The sequence below is a fragment of the Chaetomium tenue genome (assembly GCF_020726465.1).
Source record: "Chaetomium tenue strain MPI-SDFR-AT-0079 chromosome Unknown F5144scaffold_5, whole genome shotgun sequence".
In the NCBI taxonomy this organism is placed as follows: Eukaryota; Fungi; Ascomycota; class Sordariomycetes; order Sordariales; family Chaetomiaceae; genus Chaetomium; species Chaetomium tenue.
In genome coordinates this window covers 1,328,289-1,349,624 of record NW_027117333.1, presented here as the reverse complement: position 1 = coordinate 1,349,624, position 21,336 = coordinate 1,328,289, and the positions used below count along the sequence as shown (strand labels likewise).

The window sequence follows — 21,336 nt, the reverse complement described above, 5'->3', positions numbered from 1 at the left end:
ATTTGATCAAAATTCGAGCGATAATGGCTAGTGACGAAGACGAGAGGAAGTCCTCCTCCGCCGACGACCTATCCGACGCCGACAGCACAAACAGCAGCGATGCCGACAGCGATGCCGACAGCGATGCCGAGGAGCCACAGAAGGTGGAATGGCTCGTCACATCACGCGCGAAACGGGCGACGGCGGGGAATCGTATGAAGTCGATGCTCGCGAACGAGGAGCCTGCCGCCGAAGACTCCGATCTCGAACTGCTCTTTGCCGAAGACGAGGACGATGCCGGGTTCAGCGACGAGGCCCAGGATGACGCGTCCGACGTCCTGATGGATTCGTCCTCTGACGAGGAGGATAAGGAAGAAAATGCCGACGAAATGGAGGGAGAGAAAGAGCTAGAGCGCCAGGCCCGGGAGAAACGAACAGCCGAGCGCAAACGGAAAGCCCAGGAAGCCATACCCGCCAAGTTTAGGAAGAAGGTCCGCATCGAAAAGCCGGCTGCCCGTCCGCCACGACCTAAGAAAAAGTCGGAGAGGACAAGCTGGCTCCCGTCGCCGGCGGATCTACCGACGCGCGCCTCGGAGCGCCGAACGACCAAGATAAGCAAGCAGCAGCTGCACCAGAAAATGGTGTCAGATGAGATCAGGCGGAGGAAGCAGGTGGAGCGGATGGAGAAGAAGGCCAAGCAGCTCGAAGCGGAGAAGAAGCCCCCGATGACCCAGGCGGAACGTCTCGCTGAGGCTGCTATCATCGAGAAGCGGAACTCGAAGAGCCTTAATCGGTGGGAGGAGGCCGAGAAGCAGAGGGAGGAGGAGCGGTTGAGAAAGATCGCAGCCTTGCACAGCCGCAAACTCGACGGGCCCGTGGTTACGTTCTGGAGTGGTATCCAGGAGCTACAAGAGGGCCAGGACAAGCATGTTGGCAACTTGGTGTCGATGGAGGAGAAAGCGCCGCGGAAGAAGAGGGTTTCGGTAGCGGCAGCTCTCGCAGCGAAAGAAGCCGAGGCATCGAAGCCCACCACCCCCGTGGAGAAGCCGGAGCAGACGCTGGGGGAGGGGAACAAGGCGCCCGAGACGCCAGGCGTTAAAACAGAACAGCCCGACACACCAACTTTGCCGAGCGCACCACCTGACCCGCCCGAGCCGCTGTCTGCTAATCCCGCACAAGGGGCCCCGGCAACGGCGCCGCCGCCAACGTCAACGCCAGCTCCAGCCATAGAGCCGGAGTCAGCGCTCGCTCCGACGCCAACACCAACAACAGTTTCCGAACCAGCACCAGTTTCTACACCAGCGCCAGCACCAGCACCTGTTCCATCGCCAGCACCTGTTTCTGCACCAGGACCTGTTTCTGCACCAACACCGGCCCCTGCGGCAGCATCAGTTTCTGCATCGGCATCAGTTTCTGCATCGGCATCAGTTTCTGCATCAGCACCAACTTCAGTACCAGCACCTGTTTCTGCACCAGTGCCGGTTTCTGCGCCAACACCAGCTTCTCTAGCGCCAGCATCGGCCGTAGCACCAGCGTCGGCACCAATGGCCCCTCCTCCCATTCCACCGCCGCCCGAGAACAAGCCGAGCAGCTCGGGCGTCCTCGCGGCGCCCGTTCTTGCGCCTCCCGCGGGGCTCTCGCATTCTTTCGGCGGACAGATGCCCATGCTAGGCTTCCCTGCCGGAGCCAAACCTTTTCTTGCGGCTCCGAATACTACACATACCCCCTCACCCTTGTCTATGCCGCCATCCACACCAACTGCTACTGCCGCGCCGCAACAAACCGCCCCTCCAACAGCGTCAGCCCCAAAGCCCAAGATCACCATCCCGGCTCCTCCACCACCTTCCACCCCTATGACACCGCTGCAAACGCCACAAACAAAATCATGCCCGCCGTCCGCAAGACCCCCTGACACGCCACAAGAACCGCCCGCCTCCGCTTCTGACCCTATCCGTGAAGGGAAGGTGACGCGGAGCTGCATCATCCTGCAGAACTTTGACAACCTCGCGATTAAAGATAAGCAGGTGCAGACGCAGATTCTGTTCGGGAGGAAGATGAACAAACTAGGGAGTGAGTGTTTCTCTTGTTTCCAAGGCAGGGGGCATGGACACTGACATATTGCAGAACCCGCACCGCCACCGCTCTGCGTCATTACGAATCATCCTGCTAAGTACAGGGATCCGAAGACGGGCCTGCCGTACTACAACGACTACGCCTACCGCGAGATCCAGCGTGTGTACCGCGGCGATTACAAGTGGAGCCGCCTTGTTGGGGCTTGGGTTGGTAGGGGAGACTATGCGGCCCGTGGAGTGCCGGACTGGTTCTTGGACCCGTCCAAGGCGGTGAAACCTACTGAGCAGGCTTCGGCTTCCGCAGACGAGACCGTCGATACGAAGGCGGAGGAAGAGGACAAGGCGGGGGATGAGCCAAGGCTGGTTCCAGTTGATGAGGTCCAGGGCCCGGAAGCGGCGGCACCACCTGCCCCTCAAACTGCCAGCACGTAGTTGTATCCCGTACATGTGGGTGTTAGAGGTATGGAATAAATTGCCCCAGCTTGGGGTTGAACTGACGGATGAACTATGGTTAATCGTATGGTTGTACAACCGCACCCTTGGTATCATGATAAACAACCCAAACGCCTTCCCGTCCCACCGTTCTCGTCGGCTTCCTTTTAGCTTCGCCATCATTTTTAACAACATTGGGCCCAGTTCAAGACTCGTCCATCTTGTCTTGCTGCCCCCCATTTCCACCGAGCATACCAGCCACCCGCTCCAGGCTCTCCACCTCACCCCTTTCTAGATTCGGTCCACCGCCATCCCACTCCCCGTCCATCACCTCCCCATTTTTCCCGAGCTCCAGCCCACGCACGTTCTCCAGGTGCTTCTTGGTTGCCGTCTCGACATACTCCAGCCTCTCCCTCCGCCAGCTCTTCTTGCCCTTTCCACCCGCGTCCCCATCCTCCTCGTCCTCATCGCCCGCAGCCAAGCCCGCCATAACCCCCCTCAACGCCGTCGACAGTTCCCGCAGCGACTGCAACTGCGAGAGCGAAAACGCAGCCGTCGTCGTAAGCGGCGTCTCGGCATCGCCCTCGGTGAGGTCCCCCTTGTCGTGCAGGAACCCAAAAGGCGGTTTGTGCTCTGCGGGAAGAGGCTCCGGCTCGGGCTCCAGCTTGACCCCCGACCCGGGCAGCACCCCAACCAGCCGCCTCATCTCCCCCAGCAGCGCCGCATTCCGCGCCCGCTCCGCAACCAGCATGCAATTCAGCCTCTGACTCGCCTGAAGCCGCCTCCGCAGCCGATTCACGCCCTCCACACTCAACCGCGCATCCGCATCCCCATCCCCATCCCCATCCCCATCCCCATCCCCCCCTTCACCACCACCCTCACCCCCTCCAGACAACGTTGGCGCCGGCCCCTCCTCAAAAACCAACCCCTCATAATGCCCCAACCTCAACCACTCCATCTCCACCTTCCTCAAACACAAAATATTCCGCATGACATAAATCTCAAACCGATCAAAATCCTTATCAATACTCGCCCACAGCAGCGTCTCCAACTGGTGCGTGCCCGACTCCACCTCATCCCGGTGGCGGCGCGCCGCGGCGTCCTCCTCCGTCTCGCCGTCTAGCAACTGCATATCATCGCCGTTGCTGTTGCTGCCGTTGGGTCGGTTGGGGGGTGGTGGTGGTGGTCTGCGGGAGGAGGGTTTGGGGGGCCGGAAGCCGAGGGAGGCGGGGGGCGCGTTGAGAAGGCCTTGCTCGATGGAGTGCAGGGCGCGTTCGGCGAGGAAGTTGATGGAGTTGATTATTTCGTCGAGGAGGCTCTGTGAAGGGGGGAGGTTAGTTGGGGGGTTGGGGGTAGAGTATGTAAAGCGGGAGGGAGGAGAGCGTTTCGAAGGAGGAAGGGGGGGGCAAAGGGAAAGAAAGGGCCGGAAAAAAGGGGGAATGGGGGCTCGAGACAGACGTACGACGGGGGGATATCCGAAATGCTCCGTTAAGAGCTCCGTGTCGGATCTGGACGCCATGGTTGTCGTTGTGGTGCGTGTTGTTTTGGGAATGTTGCACCTTGCGGGTTGCGGCGACGCGGCAAAGTGGGATGCGACCAAGTCAATTGCAAGTCGCGTCCGACAGTCTCATGAAGGAACTTTAATAAGGGTTAGGGTTAGATCTCGAACTACCAGTGGCCCCTTTTGGATGCCGATGATGATACATAACTACTCAAGTAAGCCAATTTTTTCCCCATCATATGTTCACATGTAAAAATCTATCCGTGGTCCTGTCCTAAACGGCGTAGCTAAGCCCGCTAGCCCTCAACAACGCCTCCCCAGGCTGTCTCACCTCTCACCCAAAACCCACCAGCATATTGACTCTGAGCAGGTAGCCTGCCTTCCTTAGCTTGGCTCACATAACATTCTCACGATGGGCACAGCAGCTCATCCGAAGAACAAGCATAAAACAACGCAGTGAGATTGCCTTTCCTTGTCTACCTAACCACGATCGGGCAATAGCGCCAACCCATGCCCGGCCTCACCCAACCATATCCTATGAGATCCCTTTCCATGCTAACCCCCGCCATGCTCCCCATCTCAGACCAACCCCCGTCATGGCTGAGAAACCCGAGTCCTCCTTCTTCCTCTTCCTAGATTGTCTTCCTCAACCGTCACCCAATTACCTACCCAACTACACAACCGCCCACCACCACCCACCAGATCTGACGACGACCATCCGGGACAAGCGAAGCAGAAGTCAAAAAACAACAACAACAATAGCCCAAAAAAAACATGATACAAGCGAAAGATGTGCTATTACAAGGAGCGAAGTGGGTTAAAAAAACAGCGGCGGCAGGGATTATAAAAAAAGCAAAGGCGGCGCGCCAAATCCAAAATAAATAGTACTGACCCAAACAAAATTACAACAAAATACTCGAATCTGATCCCGGTTTTTTCGGTCCGCCGTTTCCCACACTGACGCTCGCCGAACGGCCCAACCCAAGCCTCCAAGCTCAGTTGGCAACCTCCTCCTCGACCCAGCCGTTCAGATTCCCCTGGATGGCCAGGCCATAGCCGTTGCCCATGCCGCCGAAACTAGCCTGGTACTGGTGGCCGCGGCGCTGCTCGCCGCCGTCGCCGCCGACGCTGCCGTGCAGGCTGTTGGGGCTGGTGCCGCCGTTCTCGAACGGGGCAAAGACCGGCAGGCTGACGGCGCGGTTGTGGGAGGCGCGCGAGTTGCCCGGTGCGAGCAGGCCGCCGATGGTGGGCGCGCCCGACGCGGACGGGTGGGTGATGTAGCCGTTGGAGATGCTGGCCGACTGCTGGTGGCCCGAGATGGGCCCTTGCGGCACCTCGAGGGCCAGGCCGGGCTCATTTGGCGATGACGAGGCGGTGCCAAAGAGAGCGGCCTGCTGTGCGGCAAGAACGTGGTGCTGCTGTTGCTGCTGCTGCTGCGCCTGCTGGGAAACGTGGTTCAGGTACATGGTCAGCGGGTTGCCGGCGTTGTTGAACAAGGCCGCAGACGAAGCACCGTTGGAGTTGGTGGGCGAGTTGCCGTTCGGGGTAGAACCGTTGCCTGGCGGGGAAGGGACCTGGTCGCCACGAGGCGACGGCTGCTGCTGTTGCTGCTGCATCTGCCTGGGCGGGTTACCGCAACGGTCCTTACCGAAGTTCACCTTGAACTTCCTGTACTCATCCTTACCCCTGACTGCCTCGATGGCCTTGATCGCGTTCGCAATGTTGGTAAAATTGACAAACGCACAGCTCTTCTCCCGTAGGGCGTTGACGAGCTCGATTTCACCGTACTCGGAGAAGTCCTGTCTCAGCCGCTCCTCAGTCCAGGTCTCATCGAGATTACCAATGTACACGTTACGCGAGGCACCACCGCTGACGGCAAGGGCGATCGCAGGCGGGAGAGCCCCGGAGTGCTTGCCCCAGCCAATCTTCAGGCGACGGTTGTGAATCATCAAGCCCTGGAGGTTGCTCAGCGCGTAGAACGACGCGGCAGCTGTGGGGTCGATGAAGGTCACGAAGCAGATGTGCTTGTCAGGGATGTACCGAATGTGGTGCAGGAGGCCGCCCCGGACCACGTTGCAAATCTCCTCGATGGTGGTCTCAGGGTGGATGTTGCCGAGGTAAATGGTCCGGTTGCCCAAATTGCCAATACCACCGGCCGTGGTAGCCACAGCAGCAGCCGCCACGGACTGTTGAGCCAGAGCGTTCGAGATGAGATCGCGGTCGGCGCCGGTCAGCATGTGGGCGTAGCCAGGGGCGATGCCAAGATACTGAGCGGCGTTCTGCTGTTGCGTCTTAGAAACGTAGGCACACCGGTCCTTGCCGTAGTAGACCCGGCGGGGGGCCTGCCACTTGGGCTCCTGGGGAAGCTGGGAAACAGCCTTGATGGCGTTGGCAATGGACAAGAAGTGCACAAACGCGATGTTCTTCTCGCGCACGATCTTCACCGTGTCAATGGCACCAAACTTGCCCAAGTCCTCCCGCAGCTCCTCGTCAGTGATGTCCTCGGGCAGGTTCCCCAGGTAGACATTGCGAGACGCGCCGGACTGCTGAACAGCAAGAGCGACCGAGGTCGGGACCTGTGAGGGCTTACCCCAGCCAATCTTGATATCCTGCCCCTTGATGCAGAGCTTTTTCAAGATGGCATCGGAGTGGAAATGCGTGGCGGAGCTGGCGTCCAGGAACGAGATAAAAGCACAGTTCTTATCCGGGAGGAGGCGGACCGACTCGATCTGACCGCTGCGCACATGGCCCAGTATCTCCTCTGCAGCGGTGTCAGGAGGGATGTTGCCAAGGTAGACGGTGCGGCTGGTGCCGGTGACCATGCCAGGGCCCATCGACACGGGCGAAGTCGGCTGCATGGGGACCTGCATCTGGCCTCCCACGTTGTTGAACGAGCCGGTCGGAGACTGGGGCGCGTAGAACTGGGGGGCGCCGTAGGCCGAAGGGGACACAATGGACTGATACATCTGGGGCGAGATGTTCTGCTGAACCGGGCTAGACGGGCCATTCTGCTGCTGCTGCTGGAGACTCTGCTGCTGGGCCTGCTGAAAAGTGTTCACGTTCTGGAAATGGGGGCTCGCGAAGGCCGCAGGGGTCCCGGGCTGGAACGGGCTACCTAGGAGCAACTGGGAGGGCAGAAGAGGAGTGAACTGCATGTCGAACGCAGTGCCAGGGGTGGTCAAGTCGGCGCCATTGGTAGGTGCCTGGTGATGATGTTGGATAGGTTGGGTGTTGATGGTGGGAATGTTCCCGCGGCGAGGGTGTCTATCGGCAAAACCGCTAATGTTGGAAGTAAAGGCGCCGTGAGAGAAGCCGGTGTCGCTGTTCGACGGCTTCGAGGCATGGCCGAAACGACCGCCGGGGGCACTCGGCCCGCCCTGATGACCCGACATATCCTGCATCCCGAGAAGATGCGGCGGGACCAGGCTGTCCCTAGCTTGGTGAGAAAGAACCGCCGTTTTGAAAGATTATACGTGCCCCGTCAAAGGCACGAGAAGGATATTGCGAGCTGGAATGCACAGACGGTAGACGAACAGTGCAAAAGTCGAGGGGCGTTCCGAGGACGCTAAATGTAGCCGAGGAGCAAAGCAAACACACACAGCTAGCACTTCTGCGGCGGCTGAATTCCAAAGAAAGAAAATGATTGACAAGCAATGCAATCTCTTTGAAAAGCAGGTCCCGTTTTCGAGCAAAGACGGACGGACGGGAGCAACGGCAAAGGTCGAGATTGGCTGGGGCGGTGAAGCCTCGACTAGCAATTCGGACAAAGAAGGATGTCGAGTATTAAAATGCTAATGGGCTATCGGGAAGTCGAGCGAGCGGTTCTCAAACGAGCGTCGAGAAGATGCAAGATTGGCGAATGGGCACGAGAGCCCTCGTCCGAACGAAGGGGGCCGGATGTCGGGCGGGTCGCGTCTCGTCGAACAGGCGAGCGTCGTAGTCCCCGGGTTGCGCCAACGAATTAATACCTATAAAAGAACGATAGATAGGAAGGGAAAAAAGGCAAGTCGGAGGGAGGTCCGAGTCGAAGGGACAAGGTAACAAGTCCAACGAGTGAGGATGCGGGAAGCAAGAGAAAAAGAGGGAAGGGGAAAAAAGGAGGTGAAAGATTGGAGCCCAGGCCAGGAGCCAGCCGAATTGGGGTGGATGGAGCTAAAAGTCGCTTTAATTGCAATGGGCAGGGAACCGTGGCCGTCTGACACGGTCCATCTCTGCGGGTACCTGACAGCCAGGTCGCTTTTTTGTTCCTTGCAGGGGCACCGCGCCCAGAGCCAGGTGGCCATGCGACCTCTCAGCGGGTACATGACTTAGCCCAAGCCAATTGAGCGCCATGCCGATGAGCAACCGCCGTGGTTTTTCATTATTGGTGAAGCAATATTCGTATATAATTTGTTTCTCTGTACGAAGTACCTCTAACCACTCCCCAGATTCATTCTTTGATGATTTGAGCTCTTTCCAGTCTATTTCTGAGTCCCAAATACCGGGCATGAAAGTTTTGACCTGAGACTCTCCATACCTAGCAGAAAAGAGTCGAGACCCCGATGGAGGTTTCTCCCGTTTCTCCTCAGGGGGTTAGTTTAAGTCGCGGCACTGCAGCGCCAGCCCAGATGGTGGGGCCGCAGAGCGGGAACCCTGCAGATACCTTACCGATCGCGGGCTTCTGCGACAAAAACACCCCCCGAATATCTTGCATCTTCCCGGTACGTCCATATTAAAAACTGTCAGGGACCAATGCGCCTGCATCTCGAAGATGCGGCAGACGGCGGGTTTAGGGGCACAGGGCGGTCGCTTCAGGAAGCACATTGATTGAGTTGGGGACCGTGTGCCGTCACGCACGTTCGCTCGCTCCAGGTCTGTCATACCGCTTTCCCAGGGGCCATTCTCGCGTAACTCTGTTTAACCGTGTCAATTTCCGATTGGTGTGGGTTGGGTTGCACATCACATCGTGTGCGACAGGTTGCGGTGAGAAACGGTGCGAAGTGCGGTTCCTGGAGACAATCTCGAGATCGAAATGCAACAATCGAATGCACTTGGTCTTGTCGAGGTAACTTTGACTAGCATTGCGTGTACCTATTGTGTACACGCATTCGTAGGCAGGTATTGAATATCGAGACGAATTAGAAACTGCTCTACTGTGTAGGCTGTTAGTTGACAAGTATCAAACCCCGACGCATCTCGCAACATGGTACACACCTACACACCTAAGCTGCCTTGCATTCCTCTGGCCACTGAGATTGTTGGCGATGCGCACAGTGTGCATACTATTAACCAACACTCATCCCTTCTCACACCTCACTCCATGTCTCTCCACCCAACAACCGCCCAGCCCGGCGGTGCCAGTTTGGAGCAGGGGCACGAGACGTCTCCAATGCGATGACTTCTCGAGGGGGTGGCGGGGGGAACGGACTGTGAAGACAGGTCAAGTCGTGATCGCACTGCTGCAATTTTGCGAATAATCATCGTGGTCTAATTTCTGTAGTTTCGGCAGAGATGACCAAGTTGACCGTATTGCGAAATTGGCCGGTTACACAACCCCTTTACTTTCCATTCCAAGCCTTTCCCTAACCCGAGAGCGAGGGTACGGCCACACATATTTCTAGCTCTGTCTGGTTCCCTTCGAGAATGATAACGCCGTATGCTCTCAGCCAACTTTTCAGGGGCAGATTTTGGGATTATCATTATCACCGCCATGGTCATATACTGTGACAAGCCCGGCACTTAGGGGGCACGGGACAGTTCCCATCTCATAAACGAAGCCTCTATGGCAAGCTCAAACAGCTCGAATATCCCCAGCCTTGACCAAATTGATGCCAGAAGTTACTCCCCTCAAGCCATTGTCGAGGATACCAGCAGGATGAGTGCGGAAAAGCCGGACATGCAGGCAACATCGCAAGAGACACGGAAGCGAGACGTGCTACAAAAGCTGAGGGGTCTCCTTCGCCTCATGCTAGTGACTAGTGTGGATGCAAGACCCTCGGCCTCGTCAGTTTTGGCATCAAAGGAGTCTCTAGCGCTGAAGAGGTTCGTAGGCAACCAGCGACAGATCTAAATTCAACAAGCATAAACTTCACCTAACAAAAGCCCATCTGAGTAAGTATCCTGAGTGCATTTGCCGAGATGGAGGCCCGCCATCGATAAATGCCTGAACGAGCGGCTCGCGCTTGCCTGTTTAGGACAGAACCGTTCCCAAATGACGATTGCCCTATAGGCAAAATAAGGCCATTCGGAAGCCTCCAGTCTACTTTTTTTACTTTACTCGATTTCTTTTGCTCAGTTTCCTTATTTTCCTGGTTTCTTTGCGTTTGTTAATTTTCTTGATTTTTTGCTCCCTTTTCGAGTCCGGTTTTCTTTTTTTCTTTTATTTTCTTTTTTTTTTAGCCCGAGGGAGCCAATGTAGCAACTGCTGGGTGCTTCCAACCGCCCCAACGACTAACACTCCTGTCCCTCTCCGTTCATCGTAATATCTTTTTCGAGAACAGACGAAGGCACCCGAAGATGTAAACAAACCGTTTCATCAGTGGGTACCTCATGCACATGTACACTCATGTACCGAAACCAAACAACAGCAGCACAGACAGACACAGGGGCGCACATCTCCCGAAGGATTCACAGATTCCCCAGGGCTCACACAGATCCTCGCTACACTAACTAACCCGTCAGAAAAAAAAGAACCCGGGAATCTGGCTCGGCCGCCCGGTGGATGGATTGTCAAGGATCACAAGCAGCCGCCGCCGCACACGCTACCGCCCACGCCGCAGAAGAAACAAGCGCAGGTTCCAGGGTTTACCAGCTGCAACCACGATCCTAGATCTCAGATCGTTAATAATAATGTCACGGTGCCACAATCCTTCCCCTTCCAACCCCCCAAACGCCGCACGTGTCAAAACAGGCCCCTGAACGTGTCAAAACAAAAACAATAAACACAAGGTGAGCTTTCTTCATCAAATCCTCATGGATGCAAAGCACGCCTGTCTGTCTATCAGGGGTAGTAGTAGTCCGGACCCCAACCTCCAAATCTAGGTAGGGATATCTATCAACGTATCTACCTAGCCCTAGCCCGACCGTCTGACACCGCCGAAAACCGGCCTCCCCCCCCCCCCCCCCCAAACTCCACCGCCCTCAAACCAGCCCCAACCCCCTCGCGGGCCTCAAGGCTTGCACCGCCCCATGAAGCGCGAGTACAAGCTGCATGTACGGACAGTGTGCTGGTTGGCCATCCAGGCCAGGAAGCGCTCCAGGCCGAGGCCGTACCCACCGTGCGGCGACGAGCCATACCTGGACAGACACGTCAGTCAGTCAGTCAGCCGTGCGGCGCAACTCGAGGAAAATAAGAACAAGAATAATAGCAGGCAGGGTTGGATGTTTCCGGATTCTCTCGGCCAGGAGGCGGTGAGCGAAAGGAAGGAAAGGTGAAACTCACTTCCTCTGGTCAGTGTACCAGTAGTAGGGCTCGTGCGGGATGCCGTTCTTCTTGTACGCCTCGATCAGCTCGTCGTAGTTATCCATTCTCATGGAACCACCGACGATCTCGCCAACACCGGGCACTGATTGCAAAGTTAGTGTCTTCCCATGTATGTACCATCTCTTGGGGTAGAAAAAAAAACAGTGTCAAAAAAAAGAAAAAGAAAAGAAGAAAGAAACATACTCAGCACATCGACCGACTCAGTCACCCTCAGATCCTGCGGGTCCTTCTTCATATAAAACGCCTTGATCTCGACGGGGAAGTGCGTGAGGAAGATGGGCCGGTTGATGATGTCGGTCATGCGGCGCTCGGCGGCCTCGGCGATGTCGTCGCCGAAGACGTGCGGGTTGCCGTCTTCGTTGGGGATGGGCGGGTCCTGCTTGTTGAGCCACTCGATGGCCTCCTCGTACTTCATGCGCATGTAGGGCCGCGTCGGCTTCTGGAAGCCCGGGTTGAGCGCCTTGACGTACCCGCGCATCGTCTCGTCCGCCAGCACCTTGTCGACCACGGTCGAGATCATCTCCTCGAGGTGGTCCAGCAGGTCGTTGAACTCGATAAAGTCGAGCTCGGCTTCCACGTGCGTGTACTAAAAGTCCCGTCAGCTTTCCTCCCCATCCCCTTTCTAAGTGCCCCCCGGTGCCTAGTGCCGGTCACGTACCTCGGACAAGTGACGCCTCGTCAAGCTCTTCTCCGCCCGGAACGACTTCTCAATGCAGTACACGTTACCCAACGACTGCATGACCGTCTCGAGATACAGCTGGCTCGACTGGGTGAGGTAGGCCTCTTCCCCGTAGTAGTCGTACTTGAACAGCGTGGAGCCACCCTCGACCTGGGTCTGGACCATGGCGGGCGGGGACACCTTGCGGAACTCCATCTCGCGGAAGCTGTCGATAAAGGCCAGCTCGACGAACTCGCGCAGCTTCAGCACGGACGAGGCGTTCTCGCCGCGCAGCACCAGGTGGCGGTTGTCGAGCATCTGCGCGTCCCACGGGTCCTGCTGCGCCGACACCTTGTTGGTGATGGCCTCGAGGTCGCTGGGGGCGGTGCCCAGCACGCGGTAGTAGTCGACGTGCAGCTCGCGGCCGTCGGGGGCCGTCACGCCCGCGGGCACGGCGCGCATCTCGCCGTGCAGCACCAGCGCCGTCTCCAGCGCGAACATGAGCGCGTCGTAGTTCTTGGTCAGGTCGCCCGCCGGCAGGATGCACGACAGGTAGCCGTAGCCGTCCTTGAGGGTGATGAAGGTCGTCGTCTTTTGTGCACGCAGCTCGTGGATCCGCCCGAACACCTGCACCCGCGCCCCCTTCTTGTCCTTGCCGTCCCCGAGCTCCACCGACTTGTTGTTGATCTTGATGCGCACCGCGGGGGGCAGCGAGGTGTCCTCCCGCAGCACGATCTTCTTGGCGTCCTCCAGGTTCTTGAGCCGCTGCTTGCGCTCCTCCTCCTCCTGCTTCGCCGACGCCTGCTCCTTGGCCAGCTTCTTCTTGTGCGCCTCCACCCGGCTAACCGCCTTCTTCATGGCGCTCTTGGCCGGCTCCTCCCATGCCGGTGGTGCCGCGGGCTCTGTGCTGGCCGCTCCCTCCTTTGCGGGGGCGGGTGCCGGCCGGGTGAGATAGGCGGGTGCCGGCTTGTTGATGTGCTGCAGCAGGGCATGGTAGAGGGACTGGTACGGCTTGGCCTCGGAACCGTCCGCCGAGTCATCGTCCTTGCCCGATATCGGGTCAATGTAGCATTTGGAGTCGGGCGCTGCGGCCTTGGTGCGGTCGGCGAGGTCCTGCGGCGCGGCCATCTTGTCGTTCGCACTGGTGCGCTTTCAATCGCAGGATTATTTTTTTGGTTCGTGCGTGGAGTTGTTGGTGGGCAAACGTGACAAGTCAAGGAGGGGGAGAATGGGTGGATGGTGGGGTTGAGGGGTCTGGGTCCGGGTGAGAAAAAGTTGGCGGGGCAATTGGGGGGTTTGGCTCCTCGGCCGGTGCCCGAAACACCACAATGACTCACTGTGCTTGTTTGAGAGTTGCAAGATAAGGGCCCTGCACCCCATGTCCCGGGACTACGGGTCTGTAGTTCCGCATGATCTGGGTTCAACATATGGAACACGCTACGGCGATCAACAAGTCGATGGCAAAGTTGTATCCGGACGATAAGCTTCCGTCATTGATATCTGCTGTCGTGTCGGTTTCGAGGACCCCGAATCTCGACTCGAGTTAATAGGATCTCAAAGTCAAGGATTTTGGTGTAAATTGACGATCCCCCTAATTGAGATGCATGTTGAAATCACAATTCCAAGTTCCCAAGGTCAATCCTAAGCCTAACTTTCTACCTAGGTGCAGCGACTGTAGGGATCGTTGATTATAGACCCTGGCAGACGTGTATGCATGGACATAAAAAAAGTATGACTCGAGTACATGGCCGTTTTTAGATGGTTCATCCTAGGCCTTGTTCCTCGTCTGAACTTATTCCTTATCTTGCTAATTACAAGACAACATCGAGACGCTAAACCACTCCTCCTAGAAGTTGCACGCTTCGGTTCGAGGGGAGTGGATAAGTCATGTAAGCAATCGGCGCCGTATCTGTATTCCTGTGGTTTGAATGCTATTTGTGTCATCCCTGGCAAAAGTTTCGTCTTAGTCCTATCACCGTAACCGCTACGTTGTAGTTCTCAATCAATATTAATCAATGCCTGCGTTGTATCAAACCACTAGAGCCGTGATATTTACTGAATCCTCAGGGCGTCCGTACCATTACCGGTTTGCATTCCGTGTTTCAATGCCTGCAATTCCCGGCCGGCTCTCTACGCCGGTGAACACATCTATTTTAGGCCGAGAGAGGTCTGCTACGGGGCTGGACTTCTCTGGAGATGTACTGTTAAATGTCCTGGATAAAGCAGATGTAGGTCAAATAGGAGGATCTTGATTCAATTGCACACCGATCGCCATACTGTCCTATCAAAATGGAAAGTTTCCTGCCTCGGTTTATGAACTTGCCCCCCATTGACAAGAGAGATAGAATCAAGAAGGAAGGAAAAAATACCCGCTACCAAGCCAGGGAGGGTCGGTACCAAGAAGCTGGGTGGCTGGGGTTGATGTCTCTCGAGAATAAAATTAACAATGATCAACTCCAGGCCACCCTTTTTGATAGTAAATAAACCCAGCCCCTATTTTCCAATTGGGCGTCGTTCGTGGCCCAAGGCGAATTAAGGCAGTTCCGGGAGGAAACAACCCTGGGTATTTGCCCGGGTTTTGCTCTCAAATCCCTCTTTTCCCCGGATAGGGGGTGTTCGGGGGTTACTGTCCAATTGTTGTGCGCCCGCTCAAGACAACTTTCAAGCCGCGGGGTGACGGCTGGTCGTATAGACCTGGGTATATAGCTGTCCAGATTCTTTGTTTCCTGATGGGCTGGCCCCCACGCCAGTTGAATCAAGTCTGACTGACCATCACGCCATACGCTCCAAGCCCGTATCAGAGAATCCGGCACTTGTGTTTGCTGGTCCTGTTGTTCTTCGGCGGCGGCGGTTCAAGCGCAGCAACAATAGCCTGGAAACCGTTAGTCAACCTCATCATTGTCTATCGCAGGTTGTGGCCCGCTTGGGGGCGTTGGATACCCACCTCATCAAACACATCCTTGAGCTTGAATTGCGTGAGGGCGCTGCACTCGACATATTTAACAGCGCCCAAGTCCCTCGCCATCCGTTCGCCATCCTCTTTCTTCACCGGCGCCATCTTCTGCTTATTCAGTTTCTGCACCACCTGGGTGTCGTCCCGCAAATCCACCTGGGTGCCGACGATTAGGCACGGCACGCCGGGACAGTGGTGGTGTACCTCGGGGAACCACTTCTCGCGGACGTTCTCGAACGACGCCGGTGACGTGACGCTGAAGCAAACGAGGAAGACGTCGGTCTGGGGGTATGAGAGAGGGCGCAGGCGGTCGTAATCTTCTTGTCCGGCCGTATCGAATAGCCCCAACGTGTACGGCTCGTCACCGATCCTAGAAGCATCTGTTAGCGGTGTGACGAGAGCGGAGCGAGCTAGCGCATCATCAGGATTCGCCATACATAACCGTGACGGCGTAGTTGTCGAAGACTGTGGGCACATATTCCGACGGGAACTTGTTCGTCGTGTAGCTGATGAGAAGACATGTCTTGCCGACAGCACCGTCGCCGACGACCACGCACCTAGAAGGAGGTTACTCGGTCAGTCACAGTCTCTCGGCTTAGAGGACGGCGGGGCTGCGCGCAAGCAATCGAAGCGGCAGGGACGCGTCTAATCGAGACGGCAATTCCCGAGCAACACCGTCAAGACGAGATACGTCTCTGTGGGCTCGTCGTCCATGCAACAACAAGGCTTGCGAGCGGCCGCTTGTACTTCTGCGTGCTGGGAAGGGCGGACATACTTGATAGTTCCGAGGACCATTTTCGAAAACGGAGCTCCTAAAAGGGAGTCGGGCGTTTGATATGACTTGGTTTCGTCGACCGCCTTAGGAAAAGACGGCTTGCAGCCAAACTCGTCTTCCCCTTATCGCGCTTTGTAGACCACTAGCAATCCGAAAGTGCGCAGGGCGGCGGAGTGGAGTTTGAGAAGCGAAGGGATGGGGAAGCGGGAAACCAAATAATGGGGTTTCGGCGGTGGGCGAGATGACGAATGAAGCAAGGCGATTGATGTTTCGAGACAAGCTAGAGGGGAAGGGGGGGCGTGTCTGTGCAGACAAAGCAGTGTCGTTGATCGAGTCGGACGAAGAAACAAGAATGGTTCGGTCGATTAACAAGGAGCAGCAGTTTGAGTCGCAGGGCAGCAATTGAATGGGAAAGGGAGATGGGTCTGGGTTGTGAATGAATAAAAGGGGACTGGAGGTTTTGTTGCAAGCGTGCAAGCAGCAGCAGCCTCGTAAAATTACGGGGGGAGCTTGGGAAACCAGGAGGGCCTGGCTCGCTGGGGAAGAATGCCAGGCGAGCGGTCAGTGGTCTCTTTTGGCCGGGGGTCCTGTGCGCTGGGGCCAAGCAGGCTTCCCACATTCGGTTGGGCTTTCTCTCGTCGGCGTTCGCAATCGGTCGATTGATAACGACGATGCTTGAATCCCGGCAATCAGGTGGCAGACAGCCGGAGGGTCCTGGCTGCACTAACCAACTCGAGCTAAGCACATTGCCAGGGTTTGGACGGAGATCAGATTGGAAAATTAGACGACATTGATGTCCGAGTGAACGTACGGCATAGTTAGGTATGTACATAAAATAACCTGGAAACGCATCAAGTTCGATACGCGCGCATGTGTTCTTTGGCGTGCCATGTTCCGGCGGCTGGTCTGGCACATGGCTGGCAGGTGGGCGCCGGGCTGCATTGGTTGGCCTTCTGGAAAACGTAAAAGCCGGCAAATGCTGTGCGACAGAAGCGCGGCCCTATCACCTCTTGATCCAGGATCGTCCCCGGCTGGCCACGGCCCGTTCTGGCCTAACGGGCAACCATGGTTGGCTCTCCTTCACGTCAAGGTGAGTGCTCGCTAGATCTCGCCATTGCTGCATAGTCGGTCCCCGGGGCTCCGTGGGTTTCTGAATCCGTTTTCCCGCGATATAATTGATCCAGAGCGTGCACGAAGATGGGCCGAGAAAACTGTCGGAGGAGGTTCCGTCCGTGGCATCGCAGCGACAGCATGGGGTTGCATGAGGGGCGCGGGGCCTTTGCATCCAAATCCAAGCACCTGAGACGAACTAGGAAGTGATGGGCCTCGGGAGCCTACTCCTTCTGGTAAAATTACGGCAATATGTCGACGACGCACAAAAGACCGACCCAGTGAGAGCATCGCGTGCAGCAGCAGCATCACCAGCACAAACTTGCAGCATTTTTGCTGGATTCGGAGGTCGGCTTGGCAAGGGTATGGAAGTGGGGCATGCTCGCTGGGCGGGAGCTATGAACACTTTTGTTTGGTGTTTGCTCCTCTTTCGTTATGCTCTTGCCCGGCGGTCAACCACACACGGCCTTGAGGCAATATCTGCCTAATTGCCATCCGTCGAGTCTAATCTGTAACTCAAGAGGTAAGGCCGTCCGAGTCTCATCGGTGGGCGCTCACTCGGTCTGCAGCCTCACGCAAGCTCTTACGGGCCAATATTTCTATCCGAGACACGGGGTACATTGAAGCTGGAACTAAAAACCGCCCAGAAGCAAGCATTGAACGCCTATCGGTATAATCCCGGGTCTAGCTGGACACCGTGGCTGGCATGCCGCGATCTGCGACAGGGTATCAAGCTCCGGATGGCAATTGCAAAGATGCGGCGACCCTAGATCCAGTTCCTCAATTTCTCAATTTATCCTCGCGTAAAGGAGTATCTACAGCTTCCACGGCCCTAGGGTAGTGAATTCACTTAATATTGTACTGAGAGGCACCTTAGCTACCTAGCATCCGCCGTTTGTTTGGCATAAGTTCATAAATCCAAGTGGGGCCTATGTAGGATCTTGTGCTCGACCAACCACATGTTAATTCTCAGTATCATCTCACCCAACTCTTAACCGAACATCAAACCAACTCACCACCATCCACCAACACCCAGAAGACAAAACAAAACAAAACCCCCAAACCTCCAGCAAACGCCTTCGCAATCCCAAAACTCGGGCATCAAACAAATAACCATGTCTAACACCACCACCAACCCCGACCCCAATCTCGCCCAAACCACCCCACCACTCCCCAACCCAGCCTCAGCCTCAACCTCAACCTCAACCACAACCGCAACCCCCACCGCAACCACCCCCATCGACGCCCTCCTCACGCACTACCTCACCCTCCTCGACGAGTACACCACCCTCCGACACACCCTCCACACACTGCAGACCCGCCTGTACCAGGACCTGGCGCGGGCCAACTTTGCGGCGGAGCGCGGGGTGCGGCGGTACGGGAGCGATTACTATGATGGGCGGATGCAGGCGGGGAGGAGGGTGGTTGTGAGTGTTGGGGGTGGTGGTGGTGTGGGTGTGGAGGGGGGGAGTGTGGAAGGGAGGGGTGTGGAAGGGGGTGTGTATGGGGAGGGCGTGGATGGGGAGGGTGGGAAAGGGGGTGGAGAGGAGGGGAATGGGGAAGAAGGGGAGGGTGTGGTGTTTCGTGTTGCGGTGTACCCTCCGTCGGGACGCGGCGCTGGGGGTGAGGGAGCGGAGGGCGGATCTGGTGCGGAGCCGCCGGTTACCGTGGGTGACGGGGTTGGGGATGAGGACGTGAAGGAGAAGCAGCCCGAGGAGGAAATTTCAGATGCCGCGCCGGGTGGCGGCGACGACGAAAAGGAAATGGCGAAGCCTGTCGACCCCCTCCGCTGGTTTGGCATCCTCACGCCGCTTCCCTTGCGACAAGCCCAAGGACACGCGATTAAAGCAGTGGAAGAAATTATCCCCCGGCTGGCGACCCTTAACACTGCGATGGCCGCGGTGGAGTTGGAAGTGAGGAGGGCGAGGAAGAAGAGGGCCAAGGCGGAGAAGGCCGAGGAGAAGAAACTTGTGGCTCTAGAGGAGAAGATGGCGGAGGTGGATGTCAACGCGTAATAGGGCCGATGGCAGTTGGGGGTTGTCAGAGTGCTGGGAGCTAAGTGTCAACCATAACCCCACGACTGGCGTGCGATAAACTCGCTAATGGGCAGCCTCTGGGCCCAATTCTACACAGTAATTTTTTGAAAGTGGTGATTTCATTCATTACTGAGTCCTTTGACTCTCATTATTCCTTCGACTGTACTCCCAATCGCCCGATATCCGCTGAGCTATTTCCAACCTATCCGAAAGGAAAGGTAGCCAAAGCCTGCCCATTACTTCATTAATCAGTCTTCCTCCCGACCCAACCCCCTATGTTAATGATGATAGTTAAAGATGTAGGCACGGCTTTTCGAATAAGCCCTATGCGAACTCTTAATGGCCCGCCCATTCGGGCTCCCCCCTTGGTAGAGTGGGCTGGTCCTTATTCATCCGGCATTGCTGCTTCCAGTTTGTCGGGGTGAATTTGTCGACGACGGATTTGAAGGCAGCCTAGATTTGGTTAGTTATCTAGAATCAAATGGCAAGCTAGGTGTGAAACTCACCAGTGTACAGAACGATTCGTCGCCCTCGAGGTGATTCCCTGGGAGCTTGCAAGCCGGCACAATGACGGGCTCATCATTGTAGCGCATCCGCACGTAGTACCCCTCCAGCTTGTTCTTCTCGCTCGCCGTCAACTCCGTCGTCGGCCGACGCCCGATATTCGCTGGAGCTCCTGCCGCCCCGAAAAGCGAACCCCACCAGCCACTCTTGACCGGTTCCTGGGAGGGCGGCGGGATCTTGGCCTCCCTGAATAGCTCAATCGCGAGGTGGCTCGTGAAGGGCGGCCATCGATCCGTGTTGTACGCTCCCAAGCTCGCGAGGACGCCCGCGAGCGTGGTGTCGTGGCACCCGCTCAGGCCGAATCGGATCCGGTCGCTGTGGTTCCCCTGCCCGGTCCTCTTCAGCAGCGTCTGCGACCCGTCCCTAATTGTCTGCTGCTCAACGCTCCCAACCATCCGGCCGACAATGTCCCCCAGCAGGCCTCCTATGCCCAGCATGCGGTACTCCTTCGACTCGTTGTACCCGGCGAACCACTCCTCGACGCCGATCTTCTCCATGATGGCCCGCCCCTTCTCGTCATAGAACTCGCTGGGCAGCTTGGTCTCGGGTCCGTGGGCGAGCGTGGCGTTGACGGTATCCATAATACCTGACAACCGCGGGCGCGAGTCCACGGCAACCTTGGTGTCCGGGGGCATCCACTTCCCATAGAGCTTCTGGAGATATTCCATGTCCGGCGTTTTGTTCCACCTGTCGGCGGCGCGCTGTGCGAAGGCCCGCGACAACGCGGCAAACCGGCGGCAGTTGCCATCGTTAGGGTAGAGGGTCTCATCGCCGGGTACGCGGGTGAGAATGGTGGGGGCCGGGAACTTGCCAGTTGCGTCGGCCTCGCGGGCGGAGGGCGGGTATAGGGCCGAGAATGTCTGGTGCAGAGATTCCAGGGCACGAGGAACCGGGGTGGAGCGCAGATAGATGAAGTCGGCCGAGCTTATGGTGGAGGGGATAAAACCAAGACGGTCGACGTAGTGCTGGCGCAGACGCAGGCCTAGTTGGTAAGTGCTCTGCCGGCCGAGGTCTGTCAGGCTGCCCATGTCACAGATGTCGTCCAGCTGGCTCTTGGGGCCACCGGCAATGACCGGCTCGTCATTGCTGCCAAAGGTTTCCAAACGGCGTTTCCATTCCAGGGTGTCAAAGGAATGGTCGGCTTTGGAATTGGTCGAGGCGAGGACGGCGGATCGCATCTGACGGGCACTGGCGCAATATGGCCACCAGGGTTGCAAACCGGCATTCTGGAAGCGAGCCGAGACGGGAGTGCGTTCACCATGGCGCATTAGGACCTGCACAAGTTGCAGCTCTAGGCCGTCCGGGTAGAGCTTCCGGAGCTCATCATCCGTGTAGGGCGCGCGGGGGACAAGGGTTGTCATGGTGGTTTTGCACAAGATTTAATTTTATTATAGAGGTTTTGAGGGGGAATTGTGCCTGGAAACTACCTAGGCTAGGCACTCTAGCTAAAGGTGTTGAGGGGGGGGGGGGCCATCAGTGTTAAATGCACAGTAAAAGTGGAAAAGTTGGAGCTTTTGAGAAAGGAAAGAGAAAGAATCCCAGGTCCGGTGCCTGGCCTGGCTCGAGTCCCTCTAGTGACGTCGCACATGATCCCGTCGGAAACACCTAACAAGGGATGTCCGATGGAATGTTGGTGGGGGCAGGTGCTTGGCATTCTGGGGTGCAACCTCTCAACTCGGGGCAATTGCCGTTGAGCAGTCTCCAAAATTTTGAGCCGAGATAGGAACAACGGCAACCACGACACTTCTCACTGTTTTTGATTTTTGATTTCTCAAACCGCAGTTGCACCCCCCA

The 21,336-nt window shown here is 56.9% G+C and overlaps 7 protein-coding genes across 7 annotated transcripts; 2 read left to right on the top strand and 5 right to left on the bottom strand.

Annotated features, from left to right (window-relative positions):
- Positions 1-23: 23 nt before the first annotated feature.
- On the top strand, positions 24-2,483 carry F5144DRAFT_593924 (YL1 nuclear protein-domain-containing protein; the record flags this gene model as incomplete). Its single annotated transcript, XM_066790511.1, has 2 exons — positions 24-2,049; positions 2,104-2,483. The coding sequence occupies 2 exons, from the start codon at positions 24-26 to the stop codon at positions 2,481-2,483; spliced, it is 2,406 nt and encodes an 801-aa protein (XP_066641151.1).
- Positions 2,484-2,688: 205 nt separating this feature from the next.
- On the bottom strand, positions 2,689-4,075 carry F5144DRAFT_631029 (Mis12 protein-domain-containing protein; the record flags this gene model as incomplete). The annotated part of the gene is made up of 2 exons (XM_066792439.1): positions 3,946-4,075; positions 2,689-3,801 (listed from the first exon to the last, which is right to left on the bottom strand). Exons 1-2 carry the CDS (start codon positions 4,000-4,002, stop codon positions 2,689-2,691), a joined length of 1,170 nt encoding a protein of 389 aa, XP_066641150.1. The 5' UTR covers positions 4,003-4,075.
- Positions 4,076-4,979: 904 nt separating this feature from the next.
- On the bottom strand, positions 4,980-7,385 carry F5144DRAFT_491958 (uncharacterized protein; the record flags this gene model as incomplete). The annotated part of the gene is made up of 1 exon (XM_066785892.1): positions 4,980-7,385. The coding sequence occupies one exon, from the start codon at positions 7,383-7,385 to the stop codon at positions 4,980-4,982; it is 2,406 nt and encodes an 801-aa protein (XP_066641149.1).
- Positions 7,386-11,132: 3,747 nt separating this feature from the next.
- F5144DRAFT_492151 (uncharacterized protein) lies at positions 11,133-13,232 on the bottom strand (the record flags this gene model as incomplete). Its single annotated transcript, XM_066785904.1, has 4 exons — positions 11,133-11,259; positions 11,405-11,528; positions 11,630-12,032; positions 12,105-13,232. The coding sequence occupies 4 exons, from the start codon at positions 13,230-13,232 to the stop codon at positions 11,133-11,135; spliced, it is 1,782 nt and encodes a 593-aa protein (XP_066641148.1).
- A 1,396-nt stretch (positions 13,233-14,628) lies between these two features.
- On the bottom strand, positions 14,629-15,960 carry F5144DRAFT_283305 (P-loop containing nucleoside triphosphate hydrolase protein). The gene is made up of 4 exons (XM_066783733.1): positions 15,833-15,960; positions 15,495-15,614; positions 15,049-15,427; positions 14,629-14,976 (listed from the first exon to the last, which is right to left on the bottom strand). The coding sequence occupies exons 1-4, from the start codon at positions 15,850-15,852 to the stop codon at positions 14,902-14,904; spliced, it is 594 nt and encodes a 197-aa protein (XP_066641147.1). The 5' UTR covers positions 15,853-15,960; the 3' UTR covers positions 14,629-14,901.
- A 2,097-nt stretch (positions 15,961-18,057) lies between these two features.
- On the top strand, positions 18,058-18,957 carry F5144DRAFT_549166 (uncharacterized protein; the record flags this gene model as incomplete). The annotated part of the gene is made up of 2 exons (XM_066787563.1): positions 18,058-18,369; positions 18,571-18,957. The coding sequence occupies 2 exons, from the start codon at positions 18,058-18,060 to the stop codon at positions 18,955-18,957; spliced, it is 699 nt and encodes a 232-aa protein (XP_066641146.1).
- Positions 18,958-19,028: 71 nt separating this feature from the next.
- Positions 19,029-21,183, bottom strand: F5144DRAFT_283276 (histidine phosphatase superfamily). The gene is made up of 2 exons (XM_066783732.1): positions 19,485-21,183; positions 19,029-19,431 (listed from the first exon to the last, which is right to left on the bottom strand). The coding sequence occupies exons 1-2, from the start codon at positions 20,901-20,903 to the stop codon at positions 19,315-19,317; spliced, it is 1,536 nt and encodes a 511-aa protein (XP_066641145.1). The 5' UTR covers positions 20,904-21,183; the 3' UTR covers positions 19,029-19,314.
- Between the last annotated feature and the right edge of the window lie 153 nt (positions 21,184-21,336).